This window comes from Acanthochromis polyacanthus, chromosome 9, assembly GCF_021347895.1.
Source record: "Acanthochromis polyacanthus isolate Apoly-LR-REF ecotype Palm Island chromosome 9, KAUST_Apoly_ChrSc, whole genome shotgun sequence".
Lineage (NCBI taxonomy): Eukaryota > Metazoa > Chordata > Actinopteri > Pomacentridae > Acanthochromis > Acanthochromis polyacanthus.
Genome location: NC_067121.1, coordinates 21,390,898 through 21,407,431, shown reverse-complemented (window position 1 = coordinate 21,407,431; position 16,534 = coordinate 21,390,898). Strand labels below are relative to the sequence as shown.

General features: G+C 39.1%; 1 protein-coding gene across 2 annotated transcripts; it reads right to left on the bottom strand.

The window, feature by feature from the left end:
* Positions 1 to 2,659: 2,659 nt before the first annotated feature.
* gjc2 (gap junction protein gamma 2) lies at positions 2,660 to 16,139 on the bottom strand. 2 transcript variants are annotated; one of them, XM_022211193.2, is made up of 3 exons: positions 15,778 to 16,135; positions 7,856 to 7,985; positions 2,660 to 5,042 (listed from the first exon to the last, which is right to left on the bottom strand). In XM_022211193.2, exon 3 carries the CDS (start codon positions 5,011 to 5,013, stop codon positions 3,757 to 3,759), a length of 1,257 nt encoding a protein of 418 aa, XP_022066885.1. In that variant the 5' UTR covers positions 5,014 to 5,042; positions 7,856 to 7,985; positions 15,778 to 16,135; the 3' UTR covers positions 2,660 to 3,756. The 2 variants fall into 2 exon arrangements, with proteins under 2 accessions (XP_022066885.1, XP_051809513.1); XM_051953553.1 differs by lacking the exon at positions 7,856 to 7,985 and having other exon boundaries at positions 15,778 to 16,139.
* Positions 16,140 to 16,534: the final 395 nt, after the last annotated feature.

Sequence of the window (16,534 nt, the reverse complement as noted above, 5' to 3'; positions counted from 1 at the left end):
TGATAATACTATTTTACAGTCACTAAATTCAGCAATAAAAGTAAGAGCTATCTGAAATGCTGCATTCTACTGTAAAATATGAAAACAAGCAAAACAACAAATGTGTTATTTGAATACACAGATCAGGCAAAACAGTATGACCACATGCCTAATATTGTGGTGGTCCCCCATATGTGGTCAAAACTGCCCCGAACGATTGGATCTGGACCTCTCAGGGTGTCATAGGGGGTATGGACCAGGATGTTGGCAGTGGATCCTTGGTTGATCCTTTGGGTGCTCTGGGTTGTGCAGTGAGGCCTCTGTGAATCAAACTTGTTCCTCGACATCCTGTTGATGCTTGATCAGAATGGGGTCTAGGAACTTTGGAGGTCAAATCAACATCTGTCATGTTCCTCAAGATGTTCCTGATTCTTTGATGCTTTTGCGATGTGGTGGGGGGCATTTTTCTGCAGGGGTAAACCAGTGACATTAGGGATTGTTATTTGCATGAAGGAGTGTGCTTGTTTTGGGACATCTTTATTTGGGTGAATAAGTCTCAGTACTATCTGTATCAGTACTGCTTTTCTGTTTATTGCCAGTAATAGTTTCTCATTTTAAAGAACAGTTACAGCATGATGTTGATTTAAATTAGACATGTAATTTTGACAAGTCCTTTTCCCCTCAATAACTAAAAATAATATTTTAGTGTATTTTGAAAACACTGAAAAAGAAACTTGAAATAATAGAAAAAAATCTCAAAAATTACAGATCAGTATTTTTTAATGTGGAATGTCACTTAATACAAATGAATCTTTTTGCATAAAAACTGCAGAAATGGTGTTGACTTAATGTATATAAAATACAAGTCAGTATAGAGATAGGTTATATGAAGGTTTGTGGATTGGTTTGCTGTTGTGTGTCAGGAGTAGTTTCAGTATTAGTCGTGTTTCTTTTTGTATTGTAAAGGGCACTCTACATCTGTGGCTACTTATACAAAAAAAATATTGAATAGAAAAATGGGCATTTGTTTCCACAAGCTTGTCTTTTTTGACACATACACTCCCCAAATATTTAAGAAAAATACTAATAATAATTCACTCAACAAAAATATAAATGCAACACTTTTGTTTTTGCTCCCATTTTTAATGAGATGAACTCAAAGATCTAACACTTTTTCCACATACACAATATCACCATTTCTCTCAAATATTGTTCACAAAACTGTCTAAATCTGTGATAGTGAGCATTTCTCCTTTGCTGAGATAATCCATCCCACCTCACAGGTGTGCCATATCAAGATGCTGATTAGACACCATGATTAGTGCACAGGTGTGCCTTAGGCTGCCCACAATAAAAGGCCACTCTGAAATGTGCAGTTTTGTTTTATTTCTCTACCACGGCTTATGGTAGAGAAATGAACATTCAATACATGAGCAACAGCTCTGGTTGACATTCCTGCTGTAAGCATGCCAATTGCACGCTCCCTCAAATCTTGCCACATCTGTGGCATTGTGCTGTGTGATAAAACTGCACATTTCAGAGTGGCCTTTTATTGTGGGCAGTCTAAGGCACACCTGTGCACTAATCATGGTGTCTAATCAGCATCTTGATATGGCACACCTGTGAGGTGGGATGGATTATCTCAGCAAAGGAGAAGTGCTCACTATCACAGATTTAGACAGATTTGTGAATAATATTTGAGAGAAATGGTGATATTGTGTATGTGGAAAAAGTTTTAGATCTTTGAGTTCATCTCATAAAAAATGGGAGCAAAAACAAAAGTGTTGCATTTATATTTTTGTTGAGTGTAATAATAATAATAATAATAATAAAAGTATATAAAAGTGCATTTTCCCCCTTCTATACTATCTGTTCTTATTAAGTTAAGTGATTTTGAAGGCGGGCTGCACAGTGCGTAGTGGTTAGCACTTTCGCCTTGCAGCAAGAAGATCCCCGGTTCAAATCCCGGCCTGGGCCTGGGATCTTTCTGCATGGAGTTTGCATGTTCTCCCTGTGCATGCGTGGGTTTTCTCCGGGTACTCCGGCTTCCTCCCACAGTCCAAAAATATGCTGAGGTTAATTGATTATTCTAAATTGCCCGTAGGTGTGAATGTGAGTGTGATTGTTTGTCTGTATATGTAGCCCTGCGACAGACTGGTGACCTGTCCAGGGTGTCCCCTGCCTTCGCCTGAGTCAGCTGAGATAGGCTCCAGCACCCCCCGCAACCCCAGTGAGGATAAAGCGGTGTATAGAGAATGGATGGATGGATTTTGAAGGCTGTAAAAAGTTGTATGTCCCCCCTGTAACAATGCTATTAATATTTATATCTTGTAGTTTTAGTTCCACTTTTAAGAAGTCTTCTTAGAGAACATTTACTTCAGACTAAGATTAACTATGATACGTTAAAAAAAAGAATCTCAGCATGTTCCATCCCAAGCGTGAAATATACTGTGACCAGTTTGAATAAATTAATAATTTAGTTTGCTGCAGGGTCTGCAGTAAAACACTTACTTTTTAACACAGCATACCTGCAATAGTCAAACTTTCTTGCAAACTTCCCACGAATTAGACTTCAGTTAAAAACTTGGGAATGAAAACGGAGTTTTTGCTTTCGGGAACACACCATTGTTATTCACACAATAAGACAGAAAAGCAGAGAGCTGCTGTAAAGCAGGAAATCTGAGGTTTCAAATAAGTTTATTTTTTCATGAATAAAATACTAGAACAGTCTTGACTTGACTTTGAGGCACTTTGAAGTAAGAAAACAGTGAAGGCAGGATTAACTATTACTCTGAAACCAGTTTTGGAAACATACTGCTTCGGTGACAGAAAAAGAAAAATGCTCATCTGTATCTCATCTAACATGCCTAAAATTAAGATAAGAGCTCACTGAAAAGCTAAGGATGGGACTTCTACCGTAGTCTAAGTGTATACTGTATGTTCCAAGTTTTAAAGCATGCATCATCTGCTTCAGATTGCAGAAAATCAGTATTTAGTTAAAAAAATAATTAAATTTCCTATTCACTTACCTCTTTCCCTATAAATCTGACACTGCAAGGCTTTGAAAATAGTACAGTAGATAAAGGCTTTGCACGCAATGACTGAGGATTCTTACACTGAGCAGATGTTTACCATTGAAGCCTTTAGTGACATATCCCAGTTATGTTCACTTTATCAAAATATTTCACATTTAATTTGGTTCAAGGAACGCTCATCTGTACCACATCCACAACTATTTCTTCAAATAATAAACATGCACCTTTCTAATAACAATCATCATTCTTTAGTAAGTAGTCATTGTGTATATCTAAAGTCTTTTCCACTGCATTTTCAAATTTGGATTGATAATACAATCACACATTTCCAAAGTTAAATTGCTCCAAATGAATACAGTTCAGTGACAGTCGGATGTAAATCAGATAAATAGCTCAATGCAGTCTGTTTATGACTTGACATTTTAGTTGGAATTAGAGATGCTGAACTTAGTAAGCATACGTTAACCCTATCCAAAAGCTATGGCAAGCACAATATGACACACTACAGTAACAAAGAAGATTCATGATTTGATCATTTCTTCATGTGTGTTTTTTTATATATATTATATATATTTTCCCAACAACTAGTCCTACTGTGTACTTCTTCAGCTAGCGTGATTGAAATCTCAAATGTTATTGTCCAAGGTTGTATCTCACACACACACAATTCCTCCAGCTGGGTCACAGTGCAGTTCTGGAGACTCAAAGTTTTTACTGTTAATTTACTAAATTCGATTCATCTCTATATCCAGACAGAGGTCTTTCCATTTTTTACAATAGTTGCAGCCTTCTCTGTGGCTGACTTTGGCCTCGCGCCTTGTTTCTCCTGGACTGTATTCACTCGATTTTGTTCTGCCATAGTGCCCCCAGATACAGGACTACTGGTTCTGGAGGTTTGCTGGTTGTGTTTGGTTTGATATGTTTGAAAGGCCATGTCGAGCTGCTCCTGTGCGACTCGTAGATGTCGGTGAAGACTTGCAAGATCGGAGGGGATGTTCTCGTCTGGGCTGGTGCACTGCTGCTCCTGGGCCACATTGGCCATGTTCTGCTCATGGGTGATGAGGCTGTTGGGGATCCTGCTGGGTTTGTCTGTCTTCATCACAAGGTTGTACCCTGGAGGGGAGGCTGGGATGTTGCGAGAGAATGGGTAACCATAGGATGTCCGCCGGCCCCGGTTCCTTTTCATGCGGAGAGTATCCCGAAAAGTGCCAATTCCCAAGTGAAGCATCTCACACACATTTAGCACGAGACAGAGACAGCTTACCACATACATAATTAGGAGGAAGATTGTTTTCTCTGTGGGCCTGGAGATGAAACAGTCCACTCTGTGTGGACAGGGAATCCTGTTGCACACATATGAGGGGCTAACTCGAAAACCATAGAGAAGGTACTGTCCAGCAAGGAAAGCAATTTCAAAAATAGCTCGTGACATGAGCTGAAGAACATAGATTCTCATCAGGCCTTCTTGCATAATTTTTCTGCGGCCATCGTACTTTGGTGGGTCTTTGATCGTGCTGCTTACTGGTTCAGGCTTGGCCTCCTGCACCTCCAGTGTATCCTCATAGATCATGGGCTCAGCATCGTCATCTTCCTCCTCCTCTAAGACATCCTCCAGATGGTGGCTCTCTCTCCATCTCGAGTGCGGAGGTGGCTTTTTGCGGAGTCTTTGGTGCTTCTTGCGCTCCTCATCCGAACTTCGGGCTATCTTGTGGATGGCATAACCCATGTACATGATGGAGGGGGTGGAGATCATGATGATCTGGAAGACCCAGAAGCGAACATGCGAGAGGGGAGCGAATGCATCATAGCACACGTTGTCACAGCCCGGCTGCTTGGTGTTGCAGGTGAACTTGGTCTGCTCGTCTGAGTAGATGGACTCACCTCCGACCGCTGTGAGCACAATGCGAAAGATGATGAGCACAGTCAGCCACACTTTCCCCACGAAGGTGGAGTGATTGTGGATCTCTTCCAGGAGGCGAGTGAGAAAGCTCCAGCTCATGTTGCTCTTACAAACTTTTCAACTAGAATCTGTAAGAGAAAGAATAAACAATTGATTAAGATCTGAGTGGGGACATATACAAGATTAATTCTGGACCTCAGAAAGTTATGAGATAAAGAAACATTTCAATAAACTGTAATTCAAGAATCACGTAAGCATTACTGTTTTTCTTACAATTGCATTTTTATAACAAATCCTTATGCTGTTTCTTTAACTAAGCAAATCCAGATCAATCAATCAATCAATCAATCAATCAATCAATCAATCAATCAATCAATCAATCAATCAATCAATCAATCAATCAATCAATCAATCAATCAATCAATCAATCAATCAATCAGGCCTTTATTGTCATTGCACACTTTCATATACGATGAAATTTCATTTGAGCTGCCCTGCCAATGGCATCTTGGGCTGCAGCACCGTTAGGAGCGCGCCTGTCAAAGACATTTGGAATTGGGGTAGGAATAGCAGAGGGTAAAATGGAAAAAAGGTTAATTATACCAAATGAAACTTCCAAGTTGGGAAATTCAATTTGAAAAGGAACCTGAAGAATACAAACCCACAACAGTCAAAGCATGACATTAGACAAGGTCAAATTAGGGATGCAGTTAAAAATAATTGCCATCACTTTGAAATGAAAGAATTACAAACCACAATCACTGTTAATCTTTAACTCTTGGATTGAATGTGAAATCAGTCAAATCCTTAAAATGTATCCGTGACTTTCTGAGGAAGACTATTGTTTTCCTGCTGTCTTAGTTTGTCTCAGCCGCTTTGCAAATACTGTGTCTCAGACATACAGTATGCTATTGTTGTCAGTACAGTAGGATTTCTAGACTTAGATGAGACATCTGTCTGAAGTGATTGTACAGTGACACACAGGGCAACAGCTTTTGGTGACTCATGATACAAGTTGGGTAATGTTATCCAGAGACACTAGTATATACCAGTGTTGCACTATTTGACACTTTGATTTATGAATTTATTTTTACTTATTTCTATCTATCTATCTATCTATCTATCTATCTATCTATCTATCTATCTATCTATCTATCTATCTATCTATCTATCTATCTATCTATCTATCTATCTATCTATCTATCTATCTATCTATCTATCTATCTATCTATCTATCTATTCATATATGTATACATTTATTTATTCTGTGTTTTTATTCTTATTTTCTTTCTTATTCTTATTATCATTTTGGTCTGGAACAGGTGCTCAGTACATTTCACTGCGTGTTATACTGTGTACAGTTGTGCTTGTGACAAATAACAGTCTTGAAACTTGAAACATTAATAGGTTAATTGAAGATACTTCATCACCCACACACAAACCCACCAACAATCATTTTGATGACACAAAAACAACAATAATAAACAGTACAGCAGGGTAGGAGTAGGAAAACATAAAATAAAACCGACAGAACTCTGGATATATGAAAAGGTCATTCTGGTACCGAAGTGTGCTCCAGTCAGCGAATCACCTCAGGATGAAGTGTGCACTGTACCAATACACGGCAACAGTCATACACAGGAAAACAGATGACATGAGATCTCTCAGTGTCATAGTCTCCTCACAGCCAGCATCATTACTGACTCTGCGAGGCTACGATGAGGAGACAGCGAAGCACTTCTGTCCCTTCATTCATTGTACTGAGTTGCAGAGCTCATGTTGATCTCATGACTGTGACACTGTATTCCCTGGCGTGTGATGTGCCATCTCCCCTGCCATCTGAGTGAACAGGAGAGGCTTGTTGCTCTGCCACAAGGCCTCCCCTCCAGATCCAGCACTGCTGACGCTGGGGAGAGTTACAGCCACATGGAAGCAGATGGCACCTTTGGTGGGCAGCTCATGTCTGCCCCAGGATGGCATGACAGAAGGGCTGCTTCACTTAGGATTTATGCTTGATGTTTGAATGAATTTGTTGTGTATTACAGAATCAACTTTAGTCTCACAGCAATAACCACTCCTATAAGCTTGCTGTTGATGTATTTAGAAAAGTGTTTTCCAACCTGTTATGCCAAATATGTACTACGTTCTCCGTGTGTTTGGCAGTGGTACTCTCATTTCAAAAGAGCAGTTTTTTTTTCCTGAAGATGAATATAAACTCTTAAGTAAGCGTAGTACATTAAGTGTACACAACTATTATTATTATTGACATGTAAATAGGAAATTTGGACAAAGCAAAACTGAGATCGGCAATTGAAATAATTCCTATTTGATTAAAAACATGTCTTTTAAGATCCAAAGCAACTCCAAGTACTAAAATTTTCTGTTACTATTCATTTACAAATATGGAAGAACAAGCAGAAGAGTAGCATTTTTTTTAGGATTTAAATTGGTATTAAGAGGTATGGATGTATTGCACATTCCAGATTTTTAAATTGCACAGAAATGGAGACACTTTTTAATAAAGTTGCATTAGAAATGGATATTTGATTATAAATTTATGTATTTAGAGTGTACATTTATTATTACGAATGCACTGTATGAATAAGACACATTTTTCTAAACGGATCAGGTATTTCTTCGTGAATGCAGATGAAGACCGAATATATTTTACCCTGTTGAACTTGTGTCTTATTGCTGCATAAGAGTGCAACATCCTTTCATTTATTGCATTCAGTTGCTTTGGGTATGATAAAATATTCAATAGAATGTTTGAAAGGCTGCTGCAGTAGCACAAAATTGTCTTACAATGGCGTCATTCCTTAAATAGGTCCTCACAAGCAATTTTAGAGTTGCAAAATGAGCATCTCGAGTGAAATGACAGAGCAATTAAATAGAAACATAACACGGTCTGTTTAGGGGAAAGGCGTCTAAAATAACTCACCTGGAAAAGTTGCAAATGTTTTTCCCATCCTGAAGGTCTCCTTTGCCCTCTCTAGATATCCCCTGCACAGTCTGATCCATGGAATACCACTTCCATCCCAATGTCCTGGCCTTCTCCGTCTTATTGATAACTTCCAGAAGGACAAAAAGGAGAACAGTGACTGAATTTATTAGGCTAGACTTTTAATCCTGTTTTCCCACTCTGTGAAAAGTGAGGTCTTGCCGCTGTGAATGCCTCACATTCTGGCTTGTGTCTGGTTTCTATTACACCAGCCTTCTGCCCAAGAAGGAAGTATAAAAAACAGAGAGGCAGAAAAAAAATCCTCCTCTGGCAAGTGACCCTCATCCAAGGGTTCAGACTTCAGGATATCGTACTGCAGATCGAAATGAACACCCAGCTGAGGGAGCGCGTTAATCGCAACACAGACAACCTCCCCCCAACGCTCATGTGCAACATTTGTAACACAGATGATGAGTCCTTTTCTCTCTCTCTCTTTTTTCCTCTTACTTTATCTTCATCTCTATCCTCTGTGTTCCCTTCTATGTATTTATCTTAGCTTCTAGCAAGTTTATGTCATCATGCCCCCCAACAATTTATAAACTGTAACAGCTCCCTGAGAGGAAGGTAATTTAAAGAAAAGTTGTGTCACACACTTTTATAAAAATACAATTCAAAACAGTATCTTTCCTCTATTTCTGTCACTGCACCAACCCTAATCCTACACATTAAGCACAGTGAAAACATATTAGTGACCCTCTATATTATCTGTCAATTAGGCAACTGTGTGTGACTTTATGAAAAAGACATTTGGAGAGGCAAAGACAGGGAGTTTGAGGACAGCAATGTCACACAGACATAAGCCACCTTGCCTCAACATGGATCCGCTGCAATGTAACCAGCAGGTATGTTCAGTTATATCAAGTGTCATAATATTTAGATCTTCCATCCAGGCAGATGGCCAGATAACAGAGCAGTGGACAGGTCGGACTGTGCACTCCCGCTACACATCTTTTCCGACTTCATGTTTATATTTCAAGCTTTAACCTTAGCATGCGGAGTGCAGTAGGACATATTGTTACTTAAGATACGTAGTAAATGGATTTTTGTTAAGATTGGCTGTATGTAGAAAATCTTTTCTCTCTTTCGCACATACACACAATTCTCTTGTTTTAGTCCGAAAAGGACGCGATAAAATACAAAGGGGGAGGTGATTCATGCAAGATTAAAATAGGAAAGGAATTTCTCCATCATTTTTTCTATGTGCCAAACCTTGCTGTCAAGTTTTAGAAGAGATCTAAACTCAACTACTGTTAATAGAGAGCAGATAAACGGGTTAGTGTCTGGCTTGCATTTATAAAATGTGTCTGGTCATCGTCACAGTGACCATATTATTATAATGTTACTTTCACAAGGCCCTCAATAACCCTTTAATTATGATTTGTATACTGCTATAAAGCAAAGAATAACATACAGCAACAGCAGTAAGTCTGCAATCAGTCAGATCACACTTTCGGCTGTATTATTAGGTAGAAGTTCTCATGACTGCTGCAATAATTAAGACAATACCAGCACACAAGAAGTCTTTGCATTAAGATCTCAGTCTATTTCAGTAGTCTGAGTCTAAAGAAATCTCTGAGAGCTAGCCATCTGGGCCTGCAGGACCCATACTCTAGAGGCTTCGCCTTCAAGGCTCGCCTCCCCATCTGACGGAGGAGATGTGGCGTAGCGAGCACCCCTGGTGCAGCAATGAGGAAAAAAAGACGGGGGATACTGCTGGAATGACTAGAACATTTGGAGTTTGGACATGTGCTATCCCTAAGGGACCAATAAGCACGTGTTTTTAAGTTGCAATGTATTACTCTGCTTCCAAAACCTCATCATCATCCCAAAGACACAGATGCTCGGTTCATAAGTGAAAATGAATGTGATTTAAAATCAAAATCAACTAGAGTGTATGTTCCTGGACAGTTTCAGAATCTGTTGGATGTGAATTGCAGTGAGCCCTCAGGTTTTTGTTGGATTCTAATATACAGATGTAGTTTCTGAAATGATCAGAACCAAACCTACAGTCCTCAAAAACAAAACAAAAATCCTACTAGCCTTCATTATATGCTTTTCATTTTATGATCAAAAACTGTTTTTTATTCTAGGAGGAAGGTATGATAGAATGATTATGAAACAATCAAAAAAAAAAAAAAACTCAGTAAAACAAATGCATTTGCCAGAGACTAGATTCAAAGGACTGATTTGCACAAAGTTACTGAAAACATAAACAAATGTGCACCAGCCCAGAGTCAACCAAGTGACTGTTTAGCTATGAATACACAGTGTTCCTGTGTCCTCGGACAAGTCAGGCTATTCTAGCTTTGGGAAACTGTATCTCATGTTGATAAATATTGATTGGACTCCCCAGAGCTAGGAAAATATTACAGTATTCCCCTGTAAGACATTATTTGACATTGCTCTTGGTACAAGGACTGGCACCATGTGACAGCCAAACAAGAGTGTTTAATATTCATTAGGTCAAGGTTATATTTATTGTCACACGTTAAATAGATTCCTTTTTTCAAATGGGGTAGCATCTGTGAGATATAAACAACTTTTTGTAAAATCTGACATGACAGCTGCCAAATGAACACATCAGCATGAGGATAAAAAAAAACATCAATAAAAAAGCAAGTCAGCGTAAGCACTAATGTAATAGCCTATTTTATAAATATGTAGGCTATGTAATAATGTATATTGTAATTGCAGAAATAATTTAAATGAATTAGTTTTTTTTTTTTCCCCCAGACAGTTTTGCCTTGCAGAGGTCACTGGGAGCTGTGAGCTTTTGCAGCGTAGTGAGGATTGAAGTGACGCAACTTGGAGGAGTGAACATCTCGACAACTCTCCTTGGCCGCCACCAATGTCAACACAAGAGTTTCATCCACATGTATGTACTGAACAAAGTTGATGTGAGCAGACTGGGGGCTGTGGAGGTCTGTGTTTATGTAACAGATCAAGCTCCACCATGTGACTTGGATGCCCCCCCCACCCCTTGGAGAAAAGAGTGACACAAGACACCAGAGCAAAAACACGCAACTTGGTGCTTGGACTCCTCCTCTCTCATCCTTTCCAACCACCACCATTAAACTGCTCTTACCAGGCTGTGAGGGGTTATCCCATAGGCAGCCTGAGAGTGGTGGCAGTCCCATCTCATTTGCTCATTTTTCTCCCAGTTTCTCAGCCGAGCCTATCCTACCCCCGGGGTGAGTGCGTCCCGTGCCAGTTTTACTAAGGCTGGACTCCACTGAAGCGACTGAGATGAAAACCCTTGAGGTGGATGCCAACAACTTCCCTCAGCCGGCGCTCTGCGTCTCCCACATACGAGCAAAGCAACTTGTACTGACTGTGCAATACAGTGTATTCCAAAAACAATGCAAACTGGTTGTCATTATTCATTTTAGCTCTATTATTAAAATAGCCATACTGCCACACAAAGAAACAAACATACCTTCGTCGGTTAATATGTTTGATTGTATAAAAGAAATATGAAACAGCAAGTGTCAGGAAATTATAACAAGTATCTCATCCTCTTGCCCATCTGGATTTGCTCAAAGATGTGTGTCCTACAGCAGTTCAAATTATGTAGAGCACTGCAGTAAATGAGGCAATCAGCAACATTTTAAAGGCCCTAAAAAGGACATTCCACTATAAGTCTGTTTCCTCACAGACATTTTTTATTATTATTTACTATAAATACTGCTTTTAGTATAGACACAGTACAGAAATACACTACCATTCAAAAGTTTGGGGTTACCCAGGCTATTTCATGTTTTCCATGAAAACTCACACTTTTATTCATGTGCTAACATAATTGCACAAGGTTTTCTAATCATCAATTAGCCTTTCAACACCATTAGCTAACACAGTGTAGCATTAGAACACAGGAGTGATGGTTGCTGGAAATGTTCCTCTGTACCCCTACGTAGATATTCCATTAAAAATCAGCTGTTTTGAATGAATGAATGGTTTATTTCGGTTACAAAAATTATAGCAAACAAAAACTTCTTCTCTCTCTCTTTCCTCCTCCCCTACTCTTCTCACAAAAAAGATGAAAAAGAAAAGAAAAGAAACAAACAAACAAACAAAAAAATCAAAACCTCCAGAATATGTATATGTGTGTGTGTGTGTGTGTGTGTGTGTGTGTGTGTGTGTGTGTGTGTGTGTGTGTGTGTATACAATAATAGTTTTTTTTTTACAAGTTCTGTAACCGAAAGAGGAATAGGCAGAAGCCGAAGCGTAAAGACTAAAGTTTTCACCTAGAATAGTCATTTACTACATCAACAATGTCCACAGTGTATTACTGATTCATTTAATGTGATTTTCATTGAAAATTAGCCACTTTTCTTTCAAAAATAAGGATGTTTCTGAGTGACCCCAAACTTTTGCACAGTCGGTTTATAAGGTGTGTAATGAAGTAGTAATCTAGTAGTAATCCACTATTTTACATCAGTTTTTCCTTACTCATTATACATTTCTGTTATATATGACATGCTAATATATGCTGACTTTTAACCAGTTTTCCTTTGCAGGACAGTTTTTAACTATTGTCATGCACACTGGAGACTTTTGGCTGCAGGCTATGTGACACAGACTAATCATGTCATGCTTTCACTTCTCCAGCAGTATCACCATCTGACAAGTATACCTAGTGTGTCATATGCCACTTGAGGCCATTCAACCGTCTTCATGTAAGAAACTGATTACTTGAAATTAATGTCATGACTCTGAATCAACATGTTCTAATTAAGTTAGATCGTGAGCTGCACACCTTCAACCTGCAATGCAGAACATTTGTCTCCCCCCTCTGGAAGGGAAACTAATTTTTGTGGACGTGTTCTTAAGACATTTGCAGACAGCGTTCCTCTTTCGCTTTGAGACTGCAATCCTCCCTCAGAACAATTAATTTCTTTTAAATTAGGAACATCAGAAACTTTTCTTGGAATTTTTCTCGGCTTTTTTCGTCATAGGCTCTTAGCTGCTGTAGCTTATTTCATCTTTTTCCCTTTGCTCGCTCTCCTGTTCAGCTTGGACACCAATCTTTGACATTTGGTGTAAAATGCACCACCAGAGCGGAAATGTCCCTAAAGAAGCCAGATGAAAAGCTAAACAACACAGAGAGATTAACCTGGCATTAACAGGCTTCATCAGCATTGTCTGAACTTGTTTGGTGAGAACTTGAATGGCATGACCATTTATAGAAAAAAGTCTCACACTCCAGCTTTAATTCAGACTTGCTTGACAGCTCATGAACCACAAAAACGGTTAATCATAGGGCACTGAGGATTCATTATTGGTGTTTTTGCAGGGGAATTTGGGAGGTTTGATGAAGCAACAAACAAGTGGCGTATGTTTTCTGAGCTAGATTTCAGCATAGACTTAAAGTGCTGAATTTAAAAATTGCTTACCTTTAGGCCGAAACAACAAATAGACGATTCAGTATTTTGTCACTAATCTGGCAGTGGGGAAAATGTTTCAAATGATATGATATAATAAACTATATAAATGTTCTTGATAACTGGACAGTTTGGTACGTCAATAAAAAGCATCCACATATTTTATTACACAGCATTACTTTACACTCACTGGCTGATGAAGTTTTTTTATTAGGGCACTAAAATCCAACTCACTACTGGCCTTTCATCTAAACAAAATAACAGTGCTTTGCTTGCAGAGCTGCAGGGCCTTAATCTTTGACATTATCTTGTCTTAACTGTCTATGTCACAGGCTGAGCAGGGGCAAGCCCCAAGGAGCAGCAGACCTAGTCAGGGTCATTTGGACTATCAGAGATATGTTACTGCAGCTCCTCCTTCATTCCAAATGCCTTAGCACCATTGCCCTTCTCCAACTAAGTGAACTCCAGATACTGATAGCAACGCTGCAGGAACCCCGCTGATAACAGCAACACCCTCCGTATCTTTGCTGTGTGCTTACGCAACAAAAGCTCACATCAGAACTGTACATTAATGCTCGAACTGTATAGCCGAATAGTTAACATGTAACGTTCAGTGCCAATGATAAGGAAAATGCAATCTGCTGAGCAAAATATTAACCTTCAAGGACTTTGTGGTTATAGTTAAGTGAAACCATGATGATGTATGCAGTAAATATATTGTCTGTGTTTTATGATTAAATGCTAATTGTTAACACATGCTATTATTAACCAGATCAAAGTTTTAGGTTTGAAAGCCTGCATTCATTTACAGCCTATCTGCTTTATTTTTCTCAGTTTGAGCCACTAGATGGCAATAATGCATTCAATCAACAATAAGTCCTCACTTACATAGTCCTAAAGAGAATTAAATGACTGATGGAGAAGCAGGGCTGAATATATGATCCATACAACAAAACGTAAGTACTATGCAGAGGGCAGCAAACCAAGTCATCTTCTCTCACTCACCCTCAAACAGCAGGAAGCCAAAAGATCAATACTAGCGATCAAATGCTCCAAACATGGAGTTGTGTCTTCCACCAAGGAAATGAATGAGACATTTAAAATTTATTTCAAAGGATTGTATGCAGTGGCCCATTCTGGTAGCCACTTCACAGAATGTTTTAGTGGATTAAAACTTCCAACATTGTCATTAGAGAGCACCAAAACTTAAGATCCCCCTGTTTTTCAGAATAAGCTGCATAAGGCTGTCCAAAATACAAACAAGGGCCGTACGCCAGGTATAGATGGCATACCAGTGGAGCTTTATTTTGCACTTTGGGCTATTCTTGTACCAATTTGGTTGGACACACTAAATTATGCCATTGGGAATGGGGCTTATTATCGAGATCACTGTTACACCAAAGCCAGGTAAGGACACCTTACAGTGTGCCAGTTGCCATCCATTCTCACTGATAAACACCCTGATAAACACAGCCTTAAGTACTGGGGTGTTAGTGGGGTTAGAAGTTCAAATGTAGCCAAAAGTTTGTTATACACTGATTGTACATGTTGCATTTGGAAATATAAATAATAATGATTTAAAAACAACATTAAGTCCTCATGAACTTAAATAAACTTATGTTTGACTTTCCCTGACACTGACGCAAACAGGTTAATGACCTGTGTAAAGTCTTCACTGATCATGTGAAATGACAGCAGTTCTGCTATTGAGAACAATGACACCAAGTAACATTAGATGGAAATCATCCAGACAAACCTACTGGGTCAGACTGTCAAGGCCACAAATTTAGAGATACAAGCTCTTCAGGATATCAGCTGAGGAGTGTAGTGTAGTTTATAGTTTACAATTCAACTTCATAGTAGTTGATACACTCCACTTTCACATAACACAGAAATTTTCCAGAAACCAGAAATTGCAGTTCAACAATTCGCATGCAGATTACATCAAAACAGGAAGAATTGTCAGATCCGGTAATGCAGCTTTTTTCCTGATTGCTTTCCTGCTAAGTTACTCCTCTTCAGCGTCACAGATAAAGTCTCATTTTCTTTCTTTGGAAAATTGTAGCTTAAGCTTAATTTGGGTTAACAGAAACAATACTAAATTCTCGTGATATTAACCAGTGACTTGGTTTCAGTGATGTTACATATTAATTTGAGCCACAGTTTAATTTTATTTTCAGATTTAACAACAGATGAAACTATTCATTTGAGAAGACATCATGTAACACAACAACATAGTGTAACGCAACCATAACCTAACTGGCAAGACAGGAATCCCTTCTTTCACCCTCTTTAACCTCCTTTTAAGCTTGCATGAAAAACACAGATATGTTTTGGCATAAAAAGCACCAAGCATACCTGCTTTTCTGCTGCCTCAACTTGTTTAAAGCTATAAAGCTAACAAGATCATGCGAAAGAACCCCCAGCGTAATCCACAGCACAACAGTGGGAAAAAAAGGGACAGTGAAGGGCAGTACGTACCTGTCCATGTAGATAAAGCAGTAAGTTTTTCTATGCTTTATGGTTGAGCATCCTGGGCGGGCATCCAGAAGCATCGTTTCACTGCTCAGGCTCAGAAGCAGGATGCGAGAGACAATGGGTCTTTTTTCTTCAAAACCCCTCACCACCAAGTACAGGCAGGACACTCAGGAGACAAGCATCCAGCCAAAGGCCCCATTGTTCCCCGGCCTGTCCGCCTCCATTGCCATGACCACCAACTGTTTATTTGTTTAATCCATCATGACTCTCACTCCAACCCCATTCGTTCACCCAGAAATGAACAGTGTTGCAGCTCCGGACCTCCAGAACCTTGCTTTTCCGGTATTTAGCAGAGTGTGCATGTGACACACATTACTTCCAGCATAACACTTTGAGAGGTTTAGTCTGTTTTCAGTGGAAATCTGGGTGTTCTGCATATTTTAATAACAACTCAAAGCTTTCTTCTGGTGCGTGAATGAAAAAACAAAACTTGTATCAACAGAGGTTATTTTCAAGGCCAAAGATTTTGGCCAAAAGCAATATGCTTTCCTCAGCTGGAAACAAAGGGCTGTTTCTCTCTTTCTTTCTTTCTTTGCCAAGTGACGGAAATATGGCATGACAACGTTCCCTGCTGTGCCATGGCTTGCCAAAAACTTGAAAACTGCAAAAATAAATGTATAAACATATAAATAAATTTAAAAAAATGGCTGTTCTTTTTGGTGTTTTGATTGCTCCTTGAACTTGCATGTGGAGTCAGTTG

Excerpts from the sequence above, each read along its gene's own strand:
- gjc2 (XM_051953553.1), bottom strand. The coding sequence starts at position 5,013 with ATGAGCTGGAGCTTTCTCACTCGCCTCCTGGAAGAGATCCACAATCAC.